Source organism: Eschrichtius robustus, chromosome 13 (genome assembly GCF_028021215.1).
Source record: "Eschrichtius robustus isolate mEscRob2 chromosome 13, mEscRob2.pri, whole genome shotgun sequence".
Taxonomy (NCBI): Eukaryota; Metazoa; Chordata; class Mammalia; order Artiodactyla; family Eschrichtiidae; genus Eschrichtius; species Eschrichtius robustus.
The window spans coordinates 5,001,857-5,019,988 of NC_090836.1; the positions used below are offsets into that span (position 1 = coordinate 5,001,857).

Sequence of the window (18,132 nt, forward strand, 5' to 3'; positions counted from 1 at the left end):
GGAACTGTTCCACTTCTTCAAATTTATGAGTATAAAGTTATTTGTAGTATTTTATTTATTTACTTATTTACTTATTTTTATTTAGATATAATGGACATATAACATTATATTAACTTCAGGTGCACAGCATAATAACATGATTTATATGTATATTGCAAAATAAGCACCACAGTAAGTCTAGTTAACGTTCTTCATCACACAGTTTTTCTCTTGTGATGAGAACTTTAAAGGGGTTTTTCAATTTAATAAATTCCCTTAAACATTACAGACTGTATTTATAAATTTAATACATTAAATTTTCTTTTTTAAGAACTTCAATTATCTTGACTTTAAATTGAATGATTTCTTAAGTTCTGTTAAATGTTTCAAAAGTGTTTGCAATCCAGTAAAATTTCAACATAAAATCACAGATTTATTTAATTACACATTTTAAAATTGGTATCACAAGGTTAATCTGTAAGACAGTTTTTCTTAAACATAGTAAGTACTTAAAAATAGTAAATGTACACAGAATCTTTAGCAATTATTATGTGTTTGATTCCTTTCACATCTCAACTTTATCTTAAATCTCCAGATAGTATTTATGCTAAAGAAACAATGATGACATCCCAAATATTTTGAAGGTTGTCTTTCCAAGAGAATTTTGGAAGATCACTTACTTTCTTAGCGGGTTGAAGTTGCTGATAGAATAGAGATCTTGGCTGGTATGAGATCTGGAGCTGCAGGACATGCAGGGGAATTCAGCCCACCACTCTGATGTCCAGGCTGGGTCCCTTTGTACGATCACTATGTCAAGAATTCCAAAAGTTAAAGAGGGAGACACTCATGTCGCTCATGGTGCATTACCTGACTTCAAGTCAGGTTGAAGTCCCTTCATTCCATCTAATCTCTTCATACCCATCTTATCTCTTAGGACCACAGCTCTTTCAGATGTGAAAATGATGTTTGATGGAATCTTGGGTCCCTTTTGTGCTCTACTTTCTTTGTAGACACAAATCGCACAATCATTCTACTAAAAAGTTACCAAAGATGTTTCCCAGAACTGAGAGGGAGGGAAAACTCGATAATTCCTTTGTTGTCTTCCAATTCCATGATTAATGTTTTGAGTCAACCAGAAGAGGTTCAGACCTCTGAAAACCACAGGAGAGATGGTGCCAGTGACTGAGAAGGGACTTGTTTGGAGAGAGAAGGCCAGTTTGAGGTATCTGGACTTTCACATGAGGAGCACGGAGGGGAAAGGAGAGACAAAGCTGATATAATGGAGAATTTGAGTGACAGTCATTGTTCAGAAGTCTTTTGGATAGAGTGACAGCAGAGGATCTCTGGGAGAGGTAGTGAGAAGGAGGAGGCCACTTGTAGTTGGGTTTGAGAAGTGAATAGGAAGATATCCCTGAGGGAGGGCACTCACGCGTGCTGGAGGGCACAGCTCCAGAAAGGTCTGACACTAACCAGAATCCCCAAATTGATTAGGCCCCCTTTTAAGGCACTAATTCTCTTTTAAGACAATATTTTAATTTAAGGAATAATATAGAATGTAGATCAAGATTAATATAGAAAATATGTTAACAGTTATAGCAAAATATTAGGAAAGATTAAATGTCCAACAGTAGGGGAGATTTTTGTTCATCCCTTGAACTGAATATTATATAGTCATTCAAATTATATTCTCAAAAAGTGTGTTTTCTAAAAAGTTAATGACACTGGAAAATGCACATGATACAATGTTAAATTTCAAAAACAGGGTATAAAAGCCATATAGACAATGTTATCTTAAGCTAAAAAAATGAGCACATATTCTTCTTGTACAAGTGAAAAAGAATCAAAAAATCTTTTAAAAAGTGGCAGGCCATACCTCTTAAATGCAAACCAAACCAAAAATGTATAAGATCCAGATGAACACATGTAAGAGAAACCAGAGGGGAAGAGTCTGAAGACATGTAAGGAATATTGCCAAAGTACATGTCACATGGAAGTGGAGAGAAAATAGAAAAAAAAAAAAGACCATTGATTTTATCTGCAAGGTCACAATAAATTGTAATTGCCAATATTTATTGAGTACATATTATGTACCAGACATTGGGTTAAACATTACCTAATTTAGTCCTTACTCAAATCTTATGAGAAGTATTACCATTAGCTCTACTTTACCTATGAAGTAACTAAAACACAGAGAAGTCAAATAATATTCCAAGGTCACATAGCATAGTAAATATCCAGGGTTCAAACACAGAATCTTATCTACTGTTTTTGCCACACTGCTTGGGAAGTTTGATTCTGAAAGGGAGAAAAACACTGAATGCTGGTTGAAAAAGATGATAGAGTTAAGGAACATTTTTTCCCCTCGAATATTGGGACATTTGGATATATTTAAAGTCATAGAAAAGGAATCTGCCAAGAGGGAGGAATAAGAGAAGGATGTTAGACAGGAAGGGTGTTTGTTTCTCTGGCATCGAGGATGGCTGGGGTCCAAGCACAGGGGGCTGATAGTAGAGACAGAGGCAGGGCAGCTCCTTTGAGACCACCCCTGAGCAGCACCCCGAGATTGCTCATGGCATTTGGGAGGGACTAGATTGGCTGGAAGCAAGGTCTTCTTGACAAAGGGAAAAACAAAGGCATTTAGTGAAAGTGAGGGTCAAGGGCTGGGGCAGAAGGAAAAAGCGTGCTAAGGAGGCTTGGAAGAGTAACCCTAAGGAGTAGGCCAAGTTCTGAGGCCAGACTGCTCTAAACACTTTTTAGGGGCCAGGCCTACTCAGTTGGTGGACCCTCTCCAGGAGCACTCTGTGGTCTGGGAATGGGGCCCAGAGAAAGGAGCGGTGGGAGTGATGCGGGCAGTTCAAGAATAGGAGGGCATAATTCCAAAAGAGTCATGTACCACAATGTTCATTGCAGCTCTATTTACAATAGCCAGGACATGGAAACAACCTAAATGTCCATTGACAGATGAATGGATAAAGAAGATGTGGCACATATATACAATGGAATATTACTCAGCCATAAAAAGAAACGAAATTGAGTTATTTGTAGTGAGGTGGATGGACCTAGAGTCTGTCATGCAGACTGAAGTAAGTCAGAAAGAGAAAAACAAATACCGTATGCTAACACATATATATATGGACTTAAAAAAAATAAAATAAAGGTTCTGAAGAACCTAAGGGCAGGACAGGAATAAACATGCAGACGTAGAGAATGGACTTGAGGACACGGGGAGGGGGAAGGGGAAGCTGGGACGAAGTGAGAGAGTGACATGGACACATATACACTACCAAATGTAAAATAGCTAGCTAGTGGGAAGCAGCCGCATAGCACAGGGAGATCAGCTCGGTGCTTTGTGACCACCTAGAGGGGCGGGATAGAGAGGGTGGGAGGGAGACGCAAGAGGAAGGAGATATGGGGATAAATGTATACGTATAGCTGATTCACTTTGTTATAAAGCAGAAACTAACACACCATTGTAGAGCAATTATACTCCAATAAAGATGTTAAAAAAAAAATAGAAAAGAATAGGAGGGCAGCCCTGAATGACCGATGCTGGATGGATGCACCCAGGGAGGTGGGAGGTGGTGGCCAGAGGGAGTCCAGGGTGGCCAGGGACGGGGGCAGGTGAGATTGGGGGAGCAGGGTTGGTGGGGGCCGTTGGCGATTGGAAGAGATGAGAGGAAGGGAGGCGGGGTCAGAGAGGGAGCAGAGATTTGGATGTAGAGCTGCAGCCCTGCTTGGTGTTAAGCAAACACGAGGTGGGGACAGGTCATCGAGGTGGCGCAGTGAGATCCGGGCTTCTCACCAGACGTCCACATGTATGCTGTGAACTCTGAGGGCAAAGGGAACCACTTCACCCAGACACTAAGGTAGATTCCTGCAGAGGGCTGGAGAGGGGCATGGTGAGGGAAGAGTCAGGAGAACAGAACAGGACACATGGCATGACCGTCAGTGTCAAGGTGAGCAGATAAGGAGTAAAGAGGTCGGGGGCGTTGGAGGTGGCACAAGGGAGCACAGAGAAGGACGCCCTCCCTCCCCTGTTCCCCGTTAGGATGGGGAGGGATGGAGATGAACTAATATCTATTGCACATCTTCCGTGTCGGGCACAGAGCTCAATAAATATTAACCCCAACATCAACTCTAGACCCATTTTAGAGATGAGGAAATTGAGACTTAGGTTAGGTAATTTGCCCACATCTCTCTCTTCACAGTGGAGCAGAGATCCAACCCAGACTCTTTGGCTTTAAAGCCCTTAATGTTTCCAGCAGTAAACCTTGGTGAAGCTCCCACAACAGGGGAGGCAGGAACTGCCTCCCTCCCCAGAGAAAACAGGTGGAGAAAATAGGTTGAGAGTCCTGAACAGAGCTGCCACTTCAGTCCCACCACTGGAGTCCCTTGCTGAGGAGGCAGGGGTGGGAGGGGGGAGAGTTCTGATGGGTTTCACGGGCTCGGGGATGAAGACGTAGAAAGGAGGTCAAGTGGAGAAGGGCCACGGCTCTTCAAGCTGCATCCTGTCTTGCCAGCCATGCTGACCTGATGCTTCCAGCTCAGGAGATACGGATGAGAACATAGGAACCCAGCACAGCGTTTCTTACTCCCGGGTCTGAGGTTAGCTTGCGGCGGGACTAGGAGAGAAAGCACCGGGTGATCTAACTCAGCACTCGGCTTCGTTTGTCCACTGGATGACTCGCAGAGGATTGAGGGAGCCCTTGGGCTTTTCTCTGAGCACAGCAGGGAGATGATGCTTCAATACCTTCACTTTTTCTCCTTCCATCAGGGAAGAGCCGTCCTAAACAGAACCACCAAACGATGTCTGGAGACAAAGAGGGACACTTCAGGTGGCTACACGTTTGTTCTCCAGACCCGCACCACACAAGTGTGGACACTCCAGTACACTGTCGGAAACTGGGGGTCAAACCAACGCCCAGTGACCCTCAGAGAGCCTGGGTTCTTGCCACAGGGATGGGTTCTGCTCAAAGTGGAGGAGAGGGAGAGAAAGAAGGGGTGTGTGTGTGTGTGTTTACTGTGACTTCAGCCAGCACTGTCCTGAAAGGTGCAGCAAATCGACCCGTAATCTGTAAAAAAAATCCCTCCATCCATCCCCTCACGGCAGCTTTCTTTGGATTACCCCATCTCTCCCATAACAGAGACTCCAGGGGCTGAGGATAGGAGAGAACACACCTAACGAACCAATCCCACTCTGCCTAGTACCTGAGAATGGTGGAAAAATCCAAGTCCTTCCAAGTCTTTCTCTAAGGAGCTTATAACATTTAATAGGCTTGATTACCTGTTTCCTTCTACCATCCCTGAAAATTATGGAGAAAATGAGGCTTGAAACAGAGAGACATCACTTGTTGGGAAACAAAGAAGGGATTGTAGGTAAATACTAAAGACCAGGGGTCCTTACTGCTGCCCACTGGATAAATCCTTTCTTGTAAGTGGTGAGTTAGGAGGATCTGTCTAGGGGTGCCGGCTTTGGCAAGGTCTTAGGGGCTGGTGGGAGTGAGCATCACGGTGGGAGAGGAAGTAGGATGGCGCTGTGTGTGCTGTGTTGTTGGGTCCACCTTTCAAGTATGTCCTTTCTCCAGAGGGTCACCTTTTCCTCTTCGTTTCACGTCAGGGTTACTTGGGTATGATTCTGGGAATCATCAGGCTTCCTTTAAGCATTAGGCAGACAAGACACTGATAATTTAGTGCAGAGTTAAATCAGCTAAGAGTTTTTCAAATAAGAAATGTACAAGTCATAAATATACAGCTTGATAAAATTTTCGCAGTGACCACGCGCATATCAAGGACTAAAACGTTGCCGCAATTTAAGATTTTATGGTGCAAAAATTAAGGAAGAGGATAAATGTTGAGCAAGTGTAGAACTTCTAGCTTCTGCCCAGCATGTTAAAGGGAAGATGCAATTCATAGCCAAGTTTTAAGAAAAGCATGTGCCCAACAGAAAAATGGGCAAAAGACACAATATCCTTAAGCAAAAGAAAAAATGTTTAACCTCATTTATAGAATAATGCAAATTTAAACTGTGCTGAGATCATTTTTCACTTAACTTGGTGAAAATTAAAAAATATGATGGCACATTCTGGTTGGCAGGGCTGTGGGAAACAGGCAATCTCATACTTTGATGGTAGGGATTCAAACCAGTACAGTCCTTTTGGGAGGGATATTTGGCAATATCTAAAAATACTATACGTGCATTTTCTATTTGTGCCAGTAATTCCACCTCTAGGTACTTACAGCTCCAAAAACAAGAAAATACTTACATACATAATAATTCTTTGCAGTATTGATTGTGATTGTAAAATGTTGGAAACAAACCGTATGCTCAAACATCAGGGAGTGGTCCACCCAATGGGGTGCAGCTGTAAAAAAGAACGAGGACCATTTTTTGAATGGATATGGAGTGATTTCCAGTGTGAAAGAAGAAAAACAGTCTAGAGTATGGGTCTTTTAGGTAAGAAATGAGGGGGAAAGATACATGTATCTGTTCATTTCTGGTTAATCTGCATGATTAACCAGAAACTAATGAGACTGGTGACTAATGGGTGGTGGGGGCTGGGAATGGGGTGGAAAGGACTGGGTATAGGAACAGGATAGAAGGGGTGTGGCAGGGGAGTGACACTTTTCAAACTACAATTATAATTGTAGACTTTTAGAACCACGTTATATTTCATATGCTCAAAACACACACACGGGAAAACCAGTAAGGTTAGAGGAAACCCAGAATGGAGTACAAATAAAAACAAGTGAACTTAACTATATTTTGATATTTTAACTGAATGCACATACCCTCTGAGAACACTTAGCATCTAGCATCCAGATCTTGGTTTCTTAATATTTTCCAGTAAAAGGAATTAGAGCTCCCTGGAGAAATAGCTGATTTTAGGGCTTCGGGACTGGGACATTTTCCCATGTTGGGAAATAAGGAACTTCTCAAAGAATGATGGGAACAAGTCACAGACTACAGCAGCCAGGTTCCAGGGGCTCCCACTGGCCAAATCTAAGACAACTTGAGCATTAAACTAAACAATGATTTTATTGTATAGACTATAAGCCATAGAATAAAATAAGAATCCATGAGTCCATACCGATGAGTGATTGGATAAATGGATGGATGGATAGATGGACGAATAAATGAATGAATGGGGAAAAAGGTAAAGCTCTTTCTGATAGTAGAAAGCCAACTAATAAATGTAGGAGAAATTATGGAATTAGAAATTTATTTGGCAACCCCCATAATTAAAATTGTTTCAGGCAAGAATTATCAATGGATGTTAAAGCTAGTGGGTGATGAGAAACAGGATACATACAGAGTATCAAAGTAACTCCCCCAAAGATATTCATTAACTACAAAGGGAAAATAATAATTTCGTGGTGGAGAAACCGGGCGGACACCATCTTAACAAGATGATCAGTGTTAACATCACCAGTTACAGCAAAAATGGATAACATGTGCCTCCTGATATGATGCTCCCAGAAGAATACATCACTTCTGTGGTATTCCTGCCCAAAATACGGAACCTGAATCTATAATCTTGAGGAAATATCATTTAAACCCAAACTGAGGGACATTCTTCAAAATAAATGGTCTTTATGCTTCATAAACGTCAGTCATTAAAAAAAAAAAAAAAAAAAAAAGACAGACTGAGGAACTGCCCCAGAGTAAAGGAGAGACAGGACAGGGCTTCCCTGGTGGCGCAGTGGTTGAGAATCTGCCTGGTAATGCAGGGGACGCAGGGGACACGGGTTCGAGCCCTGGTCTGGGAAGATCCCACATGCCACGGAGCAACTAGGCCCGTGAGCCACAACTACTGAGCCTGCGCGTCTGGAGCCTGTGCTCCTCAACAAGAGAGGCCGCGATAGTGAGAGGCCCGCGCACCGCGATGAGGAGTGGCCCCCGCTTGCCATAACTAGAGAAAGCCCTCGCACAGAAACGAAGACCCAACACAGCCATAAATAAATAAAATTAAAAAAAAAAAAAAAAAGAACCGTGTGCTCTGACATATCTCAAAATGGTTCCTTTAAAAAATAAAAGATAAAAAAGAGACAGGACAGGTGTGCTGATTTACCTCTCTTAATTGCAGCTGCTGCTTCTCTTGAATTCTGGCACTTTTTTCAAGAGAGATGGGCCTGAGGCTGTGGTCATGTATCCTGGGCCTGGTGGTCCCTTTTCTCCAGGCCCCAAGCACATTCCACACCAGCCTCGAACATCCCAATGCTGTTTAGGACAAGCACCTTCCTCATTTGTGCAAAACCTAAGAGATAAAGGGCTGAGGGCTGGGTCATAACAAATTGAGATTCTAGCAGTTCTCAATTTAATCTCTTATAGAGTCCTTTTATTTTCCTTGTAATCCATTTTTACAATAGGAAATGTGCTTTTAGTTAATCTCCTAATTTTAAGGAAACTTGTAAAGTTCTTTTATAGAGACTAAGTGAAATAGAGTTAGGCCAGTAATGTCCTGGTGAAAATTATCGCTAGGATTGGTGAATAAATCAACTTCTCATGACTTTAAGTTGTTATAATTTTAACAAACACAGGTTTTTTTCCTGCAAACATTTTGATAAGTGTAGTTTCAAGGAACAAACCTGTCTCAAGATTTCAAGTCTACTGTCCATGGAACTACAAAAATCAAACCTCTCAATATTACCAGAAAGTTGTTTGGCCTTTTTTTTTTTTAACATCTTTATTGGAGTATAATTGCTTTACCATGGCGTGTTAGTTTCTGCTTTATAACAAAGTGAATCAGTTATACATATACATATGTTCCCATATCTCTTCCCTCTTGCGTCTCCCTCCCTCCCACCCTCCCTATCCCACCCCTCTAGGTGGTCACAAAGCACCGAGCTGATCTCCCTGTGCTATGCGGCTGCTTCCCACTAGCTAGCTATTTTACATTTGGTAGTGTATATATGTCCATGCCACTCTCTCACCCTGTCACATCTTACCCCTCCCCCTCCCCATATCCTCAAGTCCATTCTCTAGTAGGTCTGTGTCTTTATTCCCGTCTTGCCCCTAGGTTCTTCATGACCTTTTTTTTTTTTTTCCTTAGATTCCATATATATGTGTTAGCATACTGTATTTGTTTTTCTGACTTACTTCACTCTGTATGACAGACTCTAACTCCATCCACCTCACTACAAATAACTCAATTTCGTTTCTTTTTATGGCTGAGTAATATTCCATTGTATATATGTGCCACATCTTCTTTATCCATTCATCCGATGATGGACACTTAGGTTGCTTCCATGTCCTGGCTATTGTAAATAGAGCTGCTATGAACATTTTGGTACATGACTCTTTTTGAATTATGGTTTTCCCAGGGTATATGCCCAGTAGTGGGATTGCTGGGTCGTATGGTAGTTCTATTTTTAGTTTTTAAGGAACCTCCATACTGTTCTCCATAGTGGCTGTATCAATTTACATTCCCACCAACAGTGCAGGAGTGCTCCCTTTTCTCCACACTCTCTCCAGCATTTATTGTTTCTAGATTTTTTGATGATGGTCATTCTGACCGGTGTGAGATGATATCTCATTGTAGTTTTGATTTGCATTTCTCTAATGATTAATGATGTTGAGCATTCTTTCATGTGTCTGTTGGCAATCTGTATATCTTCTTTGGAGAAATGTCTATTTAGGTCTTCTGCCCATTTTTGGATTGGGTTGTTTGTTTTTTTGTTATTGAGCTGCATGAGCTGCTTGTAAATCTTGGAGCTTAATCCTTCGCCAGTTGCTTTGTTTGGCCTTCTTAACAAAAAGCCCTAGGCAGAAACCCAACTTTATGACAACAAGATAAGAAATAGGTGTAGTTTTCACTTTAATTGATGTAAGAGGTTGTGTCAATATTCCCAATATTTTCCTTCTTTCTCTGACAAGTCATTACCGTAAGGTCAGGACTTGTCTTTTCCAAGTAACTTGTCAATGTTCTTCATTCTTTAAAGGTTCTTCATTAACTACTAAATGAGGCTGGTGGTTTCTGTTTCCAATAGAGTTTCTAGCCAAGGCTAAATTGCAGAAGACGGGCTTATATTTTCCTGTTTTTGCAGGTGCTTTGTCCTGAGGCTGGCTGTAACCCCCAAGTCCCAGCTTCTTCCCCCAACCCCCATCAAGCTCTCTACTTCCTCTCCAGGGGCCCTGCTGGTGGGCCTTCCCCACCAGGCTTTCAGCTCATTTTGACTAGAGTTTCCATGTGAGAATTCTTTCCCAGCATTGCTTGGGAAATTTCTGTGTTTTTCCAAATTTCAAATTTCAAGAAAAAAACCAGTTGAAAAGTTAGGAAAACAAGAAAAAAACTCTATAATTCTCCTGCAAGAATTAAAGCTTTATAAGTGGCATAGAGATGTTACTGATTTGAAGGAATCCATTGAAGTGCAATGGAACATGAGTGCAGGAACCAGTGACACATAGAGTCCAAGGTTAAGGGTGATAGTTTCTGAGACCAGGACAGGATCACTCAGAAGAAAAGCAGTGATGATCTAACCAGTTTGTCATCCATAAGCTATAGCCATGTTGTGTCTGTGACCTGCCTGTCTCTAATGGTGAGTAACTGTTGCAAATAATAATTAATTTCTGATACATTTTTATGCACTGTGTACTTTATACAAATCTTGGAATGGTGTTCCAAGAAATAATAAATTTTGGGAGCAAAATAAGTTGAACAATTTCAACGTATGATTCTGACTAGTGCTGTCAACTAGTTAACCTCTCACTAGGAGATCTGAATGTTACATTATTTAAATAATACACAGTAATGTTTGCTAGTGTTTGAATATTTGCTATAGACTATAGTTTTCATAAATACGACTAAGCTTAATATTTCTTCTTTATTATACAACTTTTTAGATATCCATGAGTAAAGAGTATAATTAATTTTAGAAACACTTAAAGAATAACTTATGATTTGGGGAATTCCTGAACATTCTCAAGAGTTCTAATTTTTGTTCCTGAATCCCAAAGATAGTATCTGTTGGTAAACTACTGGGAATACTACCTTAACATTGCTGGAACCTACAGGGTGGTCTCCCCCAATGTATTGCCCTGGGTTTTCCATTAAGCAATCAATCAAACAAGTTTCTTTCAGGACTTACTTATAAAAACTTTGTCCTTTTTCTTTTTTTCTTTTTTGCCAAAATTTTTAAAGCCAGTTCATTGAGGTATGAGTGACATGTACACAATTAATGCACAGAATTTAACGAGTTTGGGGTAAGTATAACCTGGGAAACCATCACTACTTTCAAGGCTACAGACTTCCATTACCTCCCAAGGTTTTCTTTTGCCATTATTATTATTACTATTATTATTATTACTAGCACACTCACCATAAGATTTTCCCTCTGAGGAAAATTTTAAGTATAAGATACAGAATTGTAAGCTATAGGCACTAGACTGTATAGTAGATCCCCAGAACTTATTCATCTTGCATAATTAAAACTTTATACCCTCTGACCACTATTTCCCTATTTCCTCCTTCCCCGACCCCTGGCAACTGCCGTTCTATTCTCTGCCTCTATGCATTTGACTAGTTTTAGATTGCACACGTAAATGAGATCATATGGTGTTTGTCCTTCTGTGTCTGGCTTATCTCACTTAGCATAATGTCCTCCGGGTCTATCCATGTTGTCACACATTTGCCAAGCTTTTAAAATTGCCTTTGACAAACGAGTTTCCCAGTGGTCTTTTCTTCTCAAGTCTGTGTGTGCCTGGGCTGTGGTTGGTTGGCCGGGAGAGCTATGGCTGCGAGGACAGCAGCCCGGACGCAGCGTTTGGAGGGCTCCTGCTGGGGCACGGTGGTTCTCACGATTATAAGTATCTTCAACAATTTGTTCCCAGTGACTTTTTAATCAAGAGCTTCTCTCAAGGGTAGGAGAGTTCTGCTGAAGGTGGAGTAAAGTGTACTTCCCCACTTTCCTCTGATCAGTGGGGGAAAGGTCAAGATCTAGGACCATGGGTTATGACGACAGTGGCAAGAAGGGGAATCTGTAAGTAGCACAAAGCTCCAGCATCATAATCTGGGGAACCCCTTTCTTCCAAAAGTCCCACCCCAAGCCCCATCATGGAACCCCTTCACCACCTGCTGGAGTCTTTCTGCACAGATTTGTAGAGGGTGCAGCAGAGGTGCCACAGATTCTGTGAAGAGGCGCTAGGACAGATGCTCTGCTTTCTAAGCCATGGGTCCTGCCACTCTCATGAGGGCTTCCCTTCCCCAGTTGGAGCCAGACGCCGGTCCTGGGAGGGTTACTGCTCTGGGGACTGGCTACCTGCCGAGCCTTGCTTTGCTCCACTGGGCTAGAACAGTGCACTCCCAGAGTTGCCCATCATGGCTTAGGGCACAGGGAAGATAGACTGAAGGGGCAGAAAGGAATTGACTCGGGGGCAAAAGGGGTGGCCACTGCACAGCCAGTTTGGGTGATGGAGGACCCTGCGGGACGGGTGTGGCTGTGTGGGTACCAGCAGTACCAGCAGTGGTACTTGCATGCCCTAGGACAGGGTTAACAGGGCAGCAGATCTTGCAGGGTGATGGAAGTGGCGGGGTGGGCAGGGGGCTAGTCCTGCCTGCGGTAGCTGCTGCAGGAGGCCCCCGTGGTGCTGGGTAGCCCTCAGGGAGCTCTGGCAATGGCAGGTAGTGAAAGGTTGATAGCTGCGCCTGGGGATTGGCCAAGCAGGAACGTGTGAAAGAGCCAGGAGAAGGGGCCTCTAAGTGTGGCCGCCTCTGCTCTTAGGCCCTTCCCTGCAGGAGGACTCTGGCTTTCTCAATGTGCCTGAGGTTTTCCAATCTCCATCCTCAGATGTTAGGACCTTTGCATCTGGGATGAACTCAGCTCCAGGGGAGCAGGCACTGGCTCTATTGATCAATGACAACCCTGCTCTTGTACATCTTTCTGTTCAGTCTATAGGGAACAATAGGGGGTCTTTTTTTTTTTTTTAAAGTGCTTCTATAGCACCTTGTATTTTTTAAAATTTTATTTATTTATTTATTTATTTATGGCTGTGTTGGGTCTTCGTTTCTGTGCGAGGGCTTTCTCTAGTTGCGGCGAGCGGGGGCCACTCTTCATCGCGGTGCACGGGCCTCTCACTGTCGCGGCCTCTCTTGTTGCGGAGCACAGGCTCCAGACGCGCAGGCTCAGTAGTTGTGGCTCACGGGCCTAGCTGCTCCGCGGCATGTGGGATCTTCCCAGACCAGGGCTCGAACCCGTGTCCCCTGCATTGGCAGGCAGATTCTCAACCACTGCGCCACCAGGGAAGCCCCAATAGGGGGTCTTTACTCATGAACACTTTGCCCAACAGACCTTTAATCACGGACAGGCTGTTTTCCATAGAGGACTCTTCTTTGGATCCTACCCCAGCCCTTAGGAGGCTGAGAAGAGCCCTCCAAGGGGAATAATGTCCTCACCTATGAGACTCATCTTTCTCCCTTGAACCCTCTGGGATCAGGGAAAATTTCTTAAGACTGTAATAAGAGACACCCTTAAACAGTGAAGGCATCTCTTTTACCTCACCCCTACCAGTGTGAACTCCCTGCAGCCAAGTTCTCTTCGGGAGAGAGAGAGAGGGAGGTTTCAGCTGTCCTGGGCTATATCCAGAGCCACGGCAGAAGCAGGTCCACTGATATTGAACAGAACGACTCTCCAAGTGAGAATCAATGGCCAGCACAGCAGTCCCCTGGCCGTCTTGAGTGTTTCTACACATCCTGCTTATGTACAGAGAGGTTTGAAAAAATAAAAGCAGTCCAGGACCGGTTGCACCCAGAAGGCAAGGAAGGGAGGTTCTTAATGGAACAGGCAAGGCCCCTGGGGGAGCGGTGGTGCTGGCTGTGGCTGGGTTGGGCCTCTTTGGGCAAATAGAACAGCTGGCCGGTCACTAACAGAGTGCAATGTGGTAGAATAAACAGGCAACTGTTCTGAAATCCAGCTTGCCCTGGCCCTAGGCTGGAGCTGTCTGGCAAACCCAGCAGTGGAGAGACTTCACCTCAGACATGCTTTGAATAAGTGTACCCAGTTGAGTCCTTTGCCAGGACTCATGTCTGTCTCCACTCCATCCTTAGATCCTTTTGGCTCCAGAGGATATCAAAGGTTCCTGCTTTGCTTGGCCAGAGGCCTCAGAGAGAGAGAGATTTGTAAGAGTCTTTTCATTATGGGCTCTTGGTTACTGGAATTTGAAAATCTGGCTGTGAACACTTCTACTAGGCCAACTGTTGGCACCAGTGTTATAACAAGGATCAACTTCTACCCTCAATCCCTTTGAGTCAAATATGGAAAAACTCGATTTGGCAGTGCTTTCCCCTGAAATAGCAGCAAGAAGAGAGACAAATATCCCAAGTTTAAAAAGAGAAAACTTTAGACTGAATCAGAGATTCTCTTGTACTCGTATTCTAATAAGTAATACCTTCAACTTTGTCATCACTCCTGATATTTGTGCTTATAAATGGCCTCTAGACTGGGGATGAAAGTCAGCTCTGAAGCCACAACTGGAATAAAAGAAACCAGTGTATTAAAAGTCCTTGCATGCCTGGTTCAAGATGGCAATGCCGGAAGACGCTGAACTCCCCTCCTCCATGAATACAGTGAGTCTACGGGTACACATGGAACGATTTCCTCTTAAAAATCCTAAAGGCTGGCTAAGTGACAACGTCACATTGGGCAAACAAGAAAACCACATCGAGGCAGGTAGGAGAGGCTGGGACACAACCTCACGCAAACCCCACCCCTGGTGCGCATCTCACAGCCGGGAGGGAACTCGGAACCCAGAGTTCCTCCCTGAGGAATGAGGGGTTTTGACCCCACATCAGGCATCCTGACATGTGGGACACATGAGCCCCCCAAAACCTCTGGCTTTGAAAACCCACGGGTCTTGGGTCCTGAGACCCACAAGACTAGCAACCTGTGAGATGGCTCTTAAAGGGCTCCCACACTTAGACTTGCCCATCCCATGGCCCAGCTCAGAGCAACCCATTGCCTCCAGACTTAAAGGAAGAACACTCACCTGCTTATATTAAAGCATTGGCTGGAGGGGCCAGCATCTAATTTAGCATCGCATCTAGGAGTCTGCTGGAACGCTCTCCAAGATGCAGATGGGTGGGTGCGGTCTTCCGCTCTCCCTTTGCTGTGATCCGCGAACATCAGTGTCTCCAGGATGGATGCTTTTGCACACGTCCATGCCCCGATTTTTGTGGCTGCTGCCTGGGGCACACCTCTTGATCACCCGGCCCTGGAGGCCAAGGGACTGTAATAATCGGTGTCACCAGAAAGGAGCTCACAACCCAGGCCGGCACCCTGATTTTTGCGACTGCTGCCAGGGAACTCCTCCACATCACCTGGCTCTGGCGGCCAGTGGGGCTTACACTCTTGGGTCCCCCAGGTCTGTGACCGACAGAGAAAGAGTTCTTAAACAGCTGCCACCCCCAGAGCACGGCAAGAGGCAACAGACCCCCTGGAGCTTGGAGGCCTATTAGCTGATTATTATAACTGCAGCCAGAGGGGCAGCTTTCTGATTAAACACACAGCTAAGGGCTGACTGTAAACCTTTCCTGAGACCTCAGAGGGTGACGTTATCTTTGCACTCACCCTCTGCTGTGCTCCGGAGGCCAGTGTCTCCTGGAGGGGAGTTTTGCATGCATCCAGTGCCCTGGTTTCTGTGCCTGGAATCTCGGATTTTGCAGTTGCCACCCAGGGTACGCCCCTAGACCACCTGGCTCTGGTGGCCAGGGGGCTTGTGTTCCTGAGTCCCATGGGACTGTGGTGATTGAAGAGATGATTCTTGGCAGGTTACCACCCCCAGGGTACTCAGGCTGTGGACTGAGGCACACCCCCCAGTCTTTCTATGAAGAAGGACTATTTGCTTGTCCTTTGGCCTGAAAGGCAGTTTTCAGGTTTGACACACATTTAGAGGCCTATGGAGCTGCTCTCAAGGAATGTGGGCTGTGGGTGCCGTCTTGGCTTTCTTCCTCTGCTTTGCTGCAGCTCACAGATATCACCCAGAAGAGAGTTTATACACTCATCTTGAGCCCTGATATCTGTGACTGCCGCTCAGGGGACACCTCCAGATCACCTGGACCTGTTGGACAGTGGGGCTTATGCTTGTGGTCCCAGAAGACTGTATGTATTTGCATATGTTTAAAAGCTGATGCCTGAGAGCCTGGCTTCCGGTTAGCCTGGATCTAGGTGGTGACTGAGATCCTCCCCTTTGGGACACTGACAGGTCTTGGCACACCCTCAACTACTGGGAGCCATTAAAAATATAATAGGCTGCTTGGACAAGCACAGAGGCTTAAAAGACAACCAGGAGTTGAGGCAGGGCTGAAAGAAAATGTTCATCTCTTACATGAGACCACACCTTCAAGACTGGAAGGGGTGGTTGTTTCATCTACTGTATAGAAACCAACACAGAGGAAGCAAAACGAAGAAACAGAGGAATATGTTCCAAATGAAAGGACAAGATAGAACCTCAGGGGGAAAAGAAACCTTAATGAAATGGAGAAAAGTAATTTATCTGATAAAGAGTTCAAAGTAATGGTCATGAATATTCTCACTGAACTGGGGAGAAGAATGGATGAACACAGTGAGAACTTCAGCAAAGAGATGGAAGATATACAAAGGTACCAAATAGAAGTCACAGAGTTGAAGAACTCAATAACTAAACTGAATAAATACTCTATAGGGGTGCAAAAGCAGACTAGATGAAGCAGAAGAAAGGATCGGTGGACCTGAAGACAAGACAGCGGAACTCACCCAATCAGAGCAGCAAAAAGAAAAAAAGAATGAAAAAAAGAGAAAATAGCTTAAGGGACTTATGGGACAACATCAGATGGAAACCAAAAGAAAGCTGCAGTAGCTATACTTACATCAGACAAAATAGACTTTAAAACAAAGACTATAATAAGAGACAAAGAAAGGGCATTACATAATAACAAAAGGGTCAATCCAACAAGAAGATATAATATTTGTAAATATTTATGCACCCGACATAGAGGCACCTAAATATAAAAAGCAAATATCAGATATAAAAGGAGAAATAGACAGCAATACAGTAATAGTAGGGGATCTTAATACCCCACTTACATCACTTGATAGATCACCAAAACAGAAAATTGATAAGGAAACATCAGCCTTAAAGGACACATCAGACCAGATGGACTTAACAGATATTTACAGAATATTCCATGCAAAAGCAACAGAATGCATATTCTTCTCATGTGACAGAACATTTTCTGAGATAGATCATATATTAGGTCACAAAACAAGTCTTAATCAACTTAAAAGGATTAAAATCACATCAAACATTTTTTTCTAACAACAGTATGAAACTAGAAATTAATCACACAAAGTCAACTGGAAAATTCACAAACGTGTGGAGATTAAACAACATGCTACTGAACAAGCAATGGTTCAAAGGAGAAATCAAAAGAGAAATAAAAAAATACCTTGAGACAAATGAAAATGGAAATATAACATACCAAAATTTATGGGATGCAGCAAAAGCAGTTCTAAGAGGGAAGCTCATAGTGATAAATAGCTACCTCAAGAAACAAGAAATGTCTCAAACAACCTAACTTTACACCTCAAGGAACTAGAAAAAGAAGAACAAACAAAGCCCAAAATTAGTAGAAGGCAGGAAATAACAAAGATTAGGGCAGAAATAAATGAATTAGAGACTAAAAAGATAATGGAAAAGATCAAAGAAACTAAGAGCTGCTTCTTTGAAAAGATAAAGAAAATTGACAAACCTTTAGCTAGACTCACCAAGAAAAAAAAGAGAGAAGACTCAAATAAATAAAATCAGAGATGAAAAAGGAGATGTTATAACTGATACCACAGAAATGCAAAGGTTCATAAGAGGCTTATATGAAAAATTATATGCTGACAAATTGGACAACCTAGAAGAAATGGGTAAATTCCGTATATATATATATATATATATATATATATATATATATATAAAATAAGGGGTGTGTGTGTGTGCATGCATGTGGTTGAATATTATTCAGTCATAAAAAAGAATAAAATCCTGCCATTTGTGACAACATGGATGGACTTCGAGGGCATTATGCTATGAGAAATAATTCAGACAGAGAAAGGCAAATACTGTATGATCTCTCTTATATGTAGAATCCATATATATATGATATTATATGTATTTATATAATATACATATAAAAATAC

General features: G+C 43.0%; 1 protein-coding gene across 1 annotated transcript in view; it reads left to right on the forward strand.

Moving 5' to 3' along the window:
* The window catches only part of GALNT8 (polypeptide N-acetylgalactosaminyltransferase 8), a 39,527-nt gene extending 24,102 nt beyond the window's left edge, over positions 1-15,425 (forward strand). The window contains 3 exon segments of the mRNA XM_068560879.1: positions 4,754-4,887; positions 10,024-10,117; positions 15,270-15,425. Coding sequence (XP_068416980.1) covers positions 4,754-4,887; positions 10,024-10,117; positions 15,270-15,425 — 384 coding nt within the window.
* Positions 15,426-18,132: the final 2,707 nt, after the last annotated feature.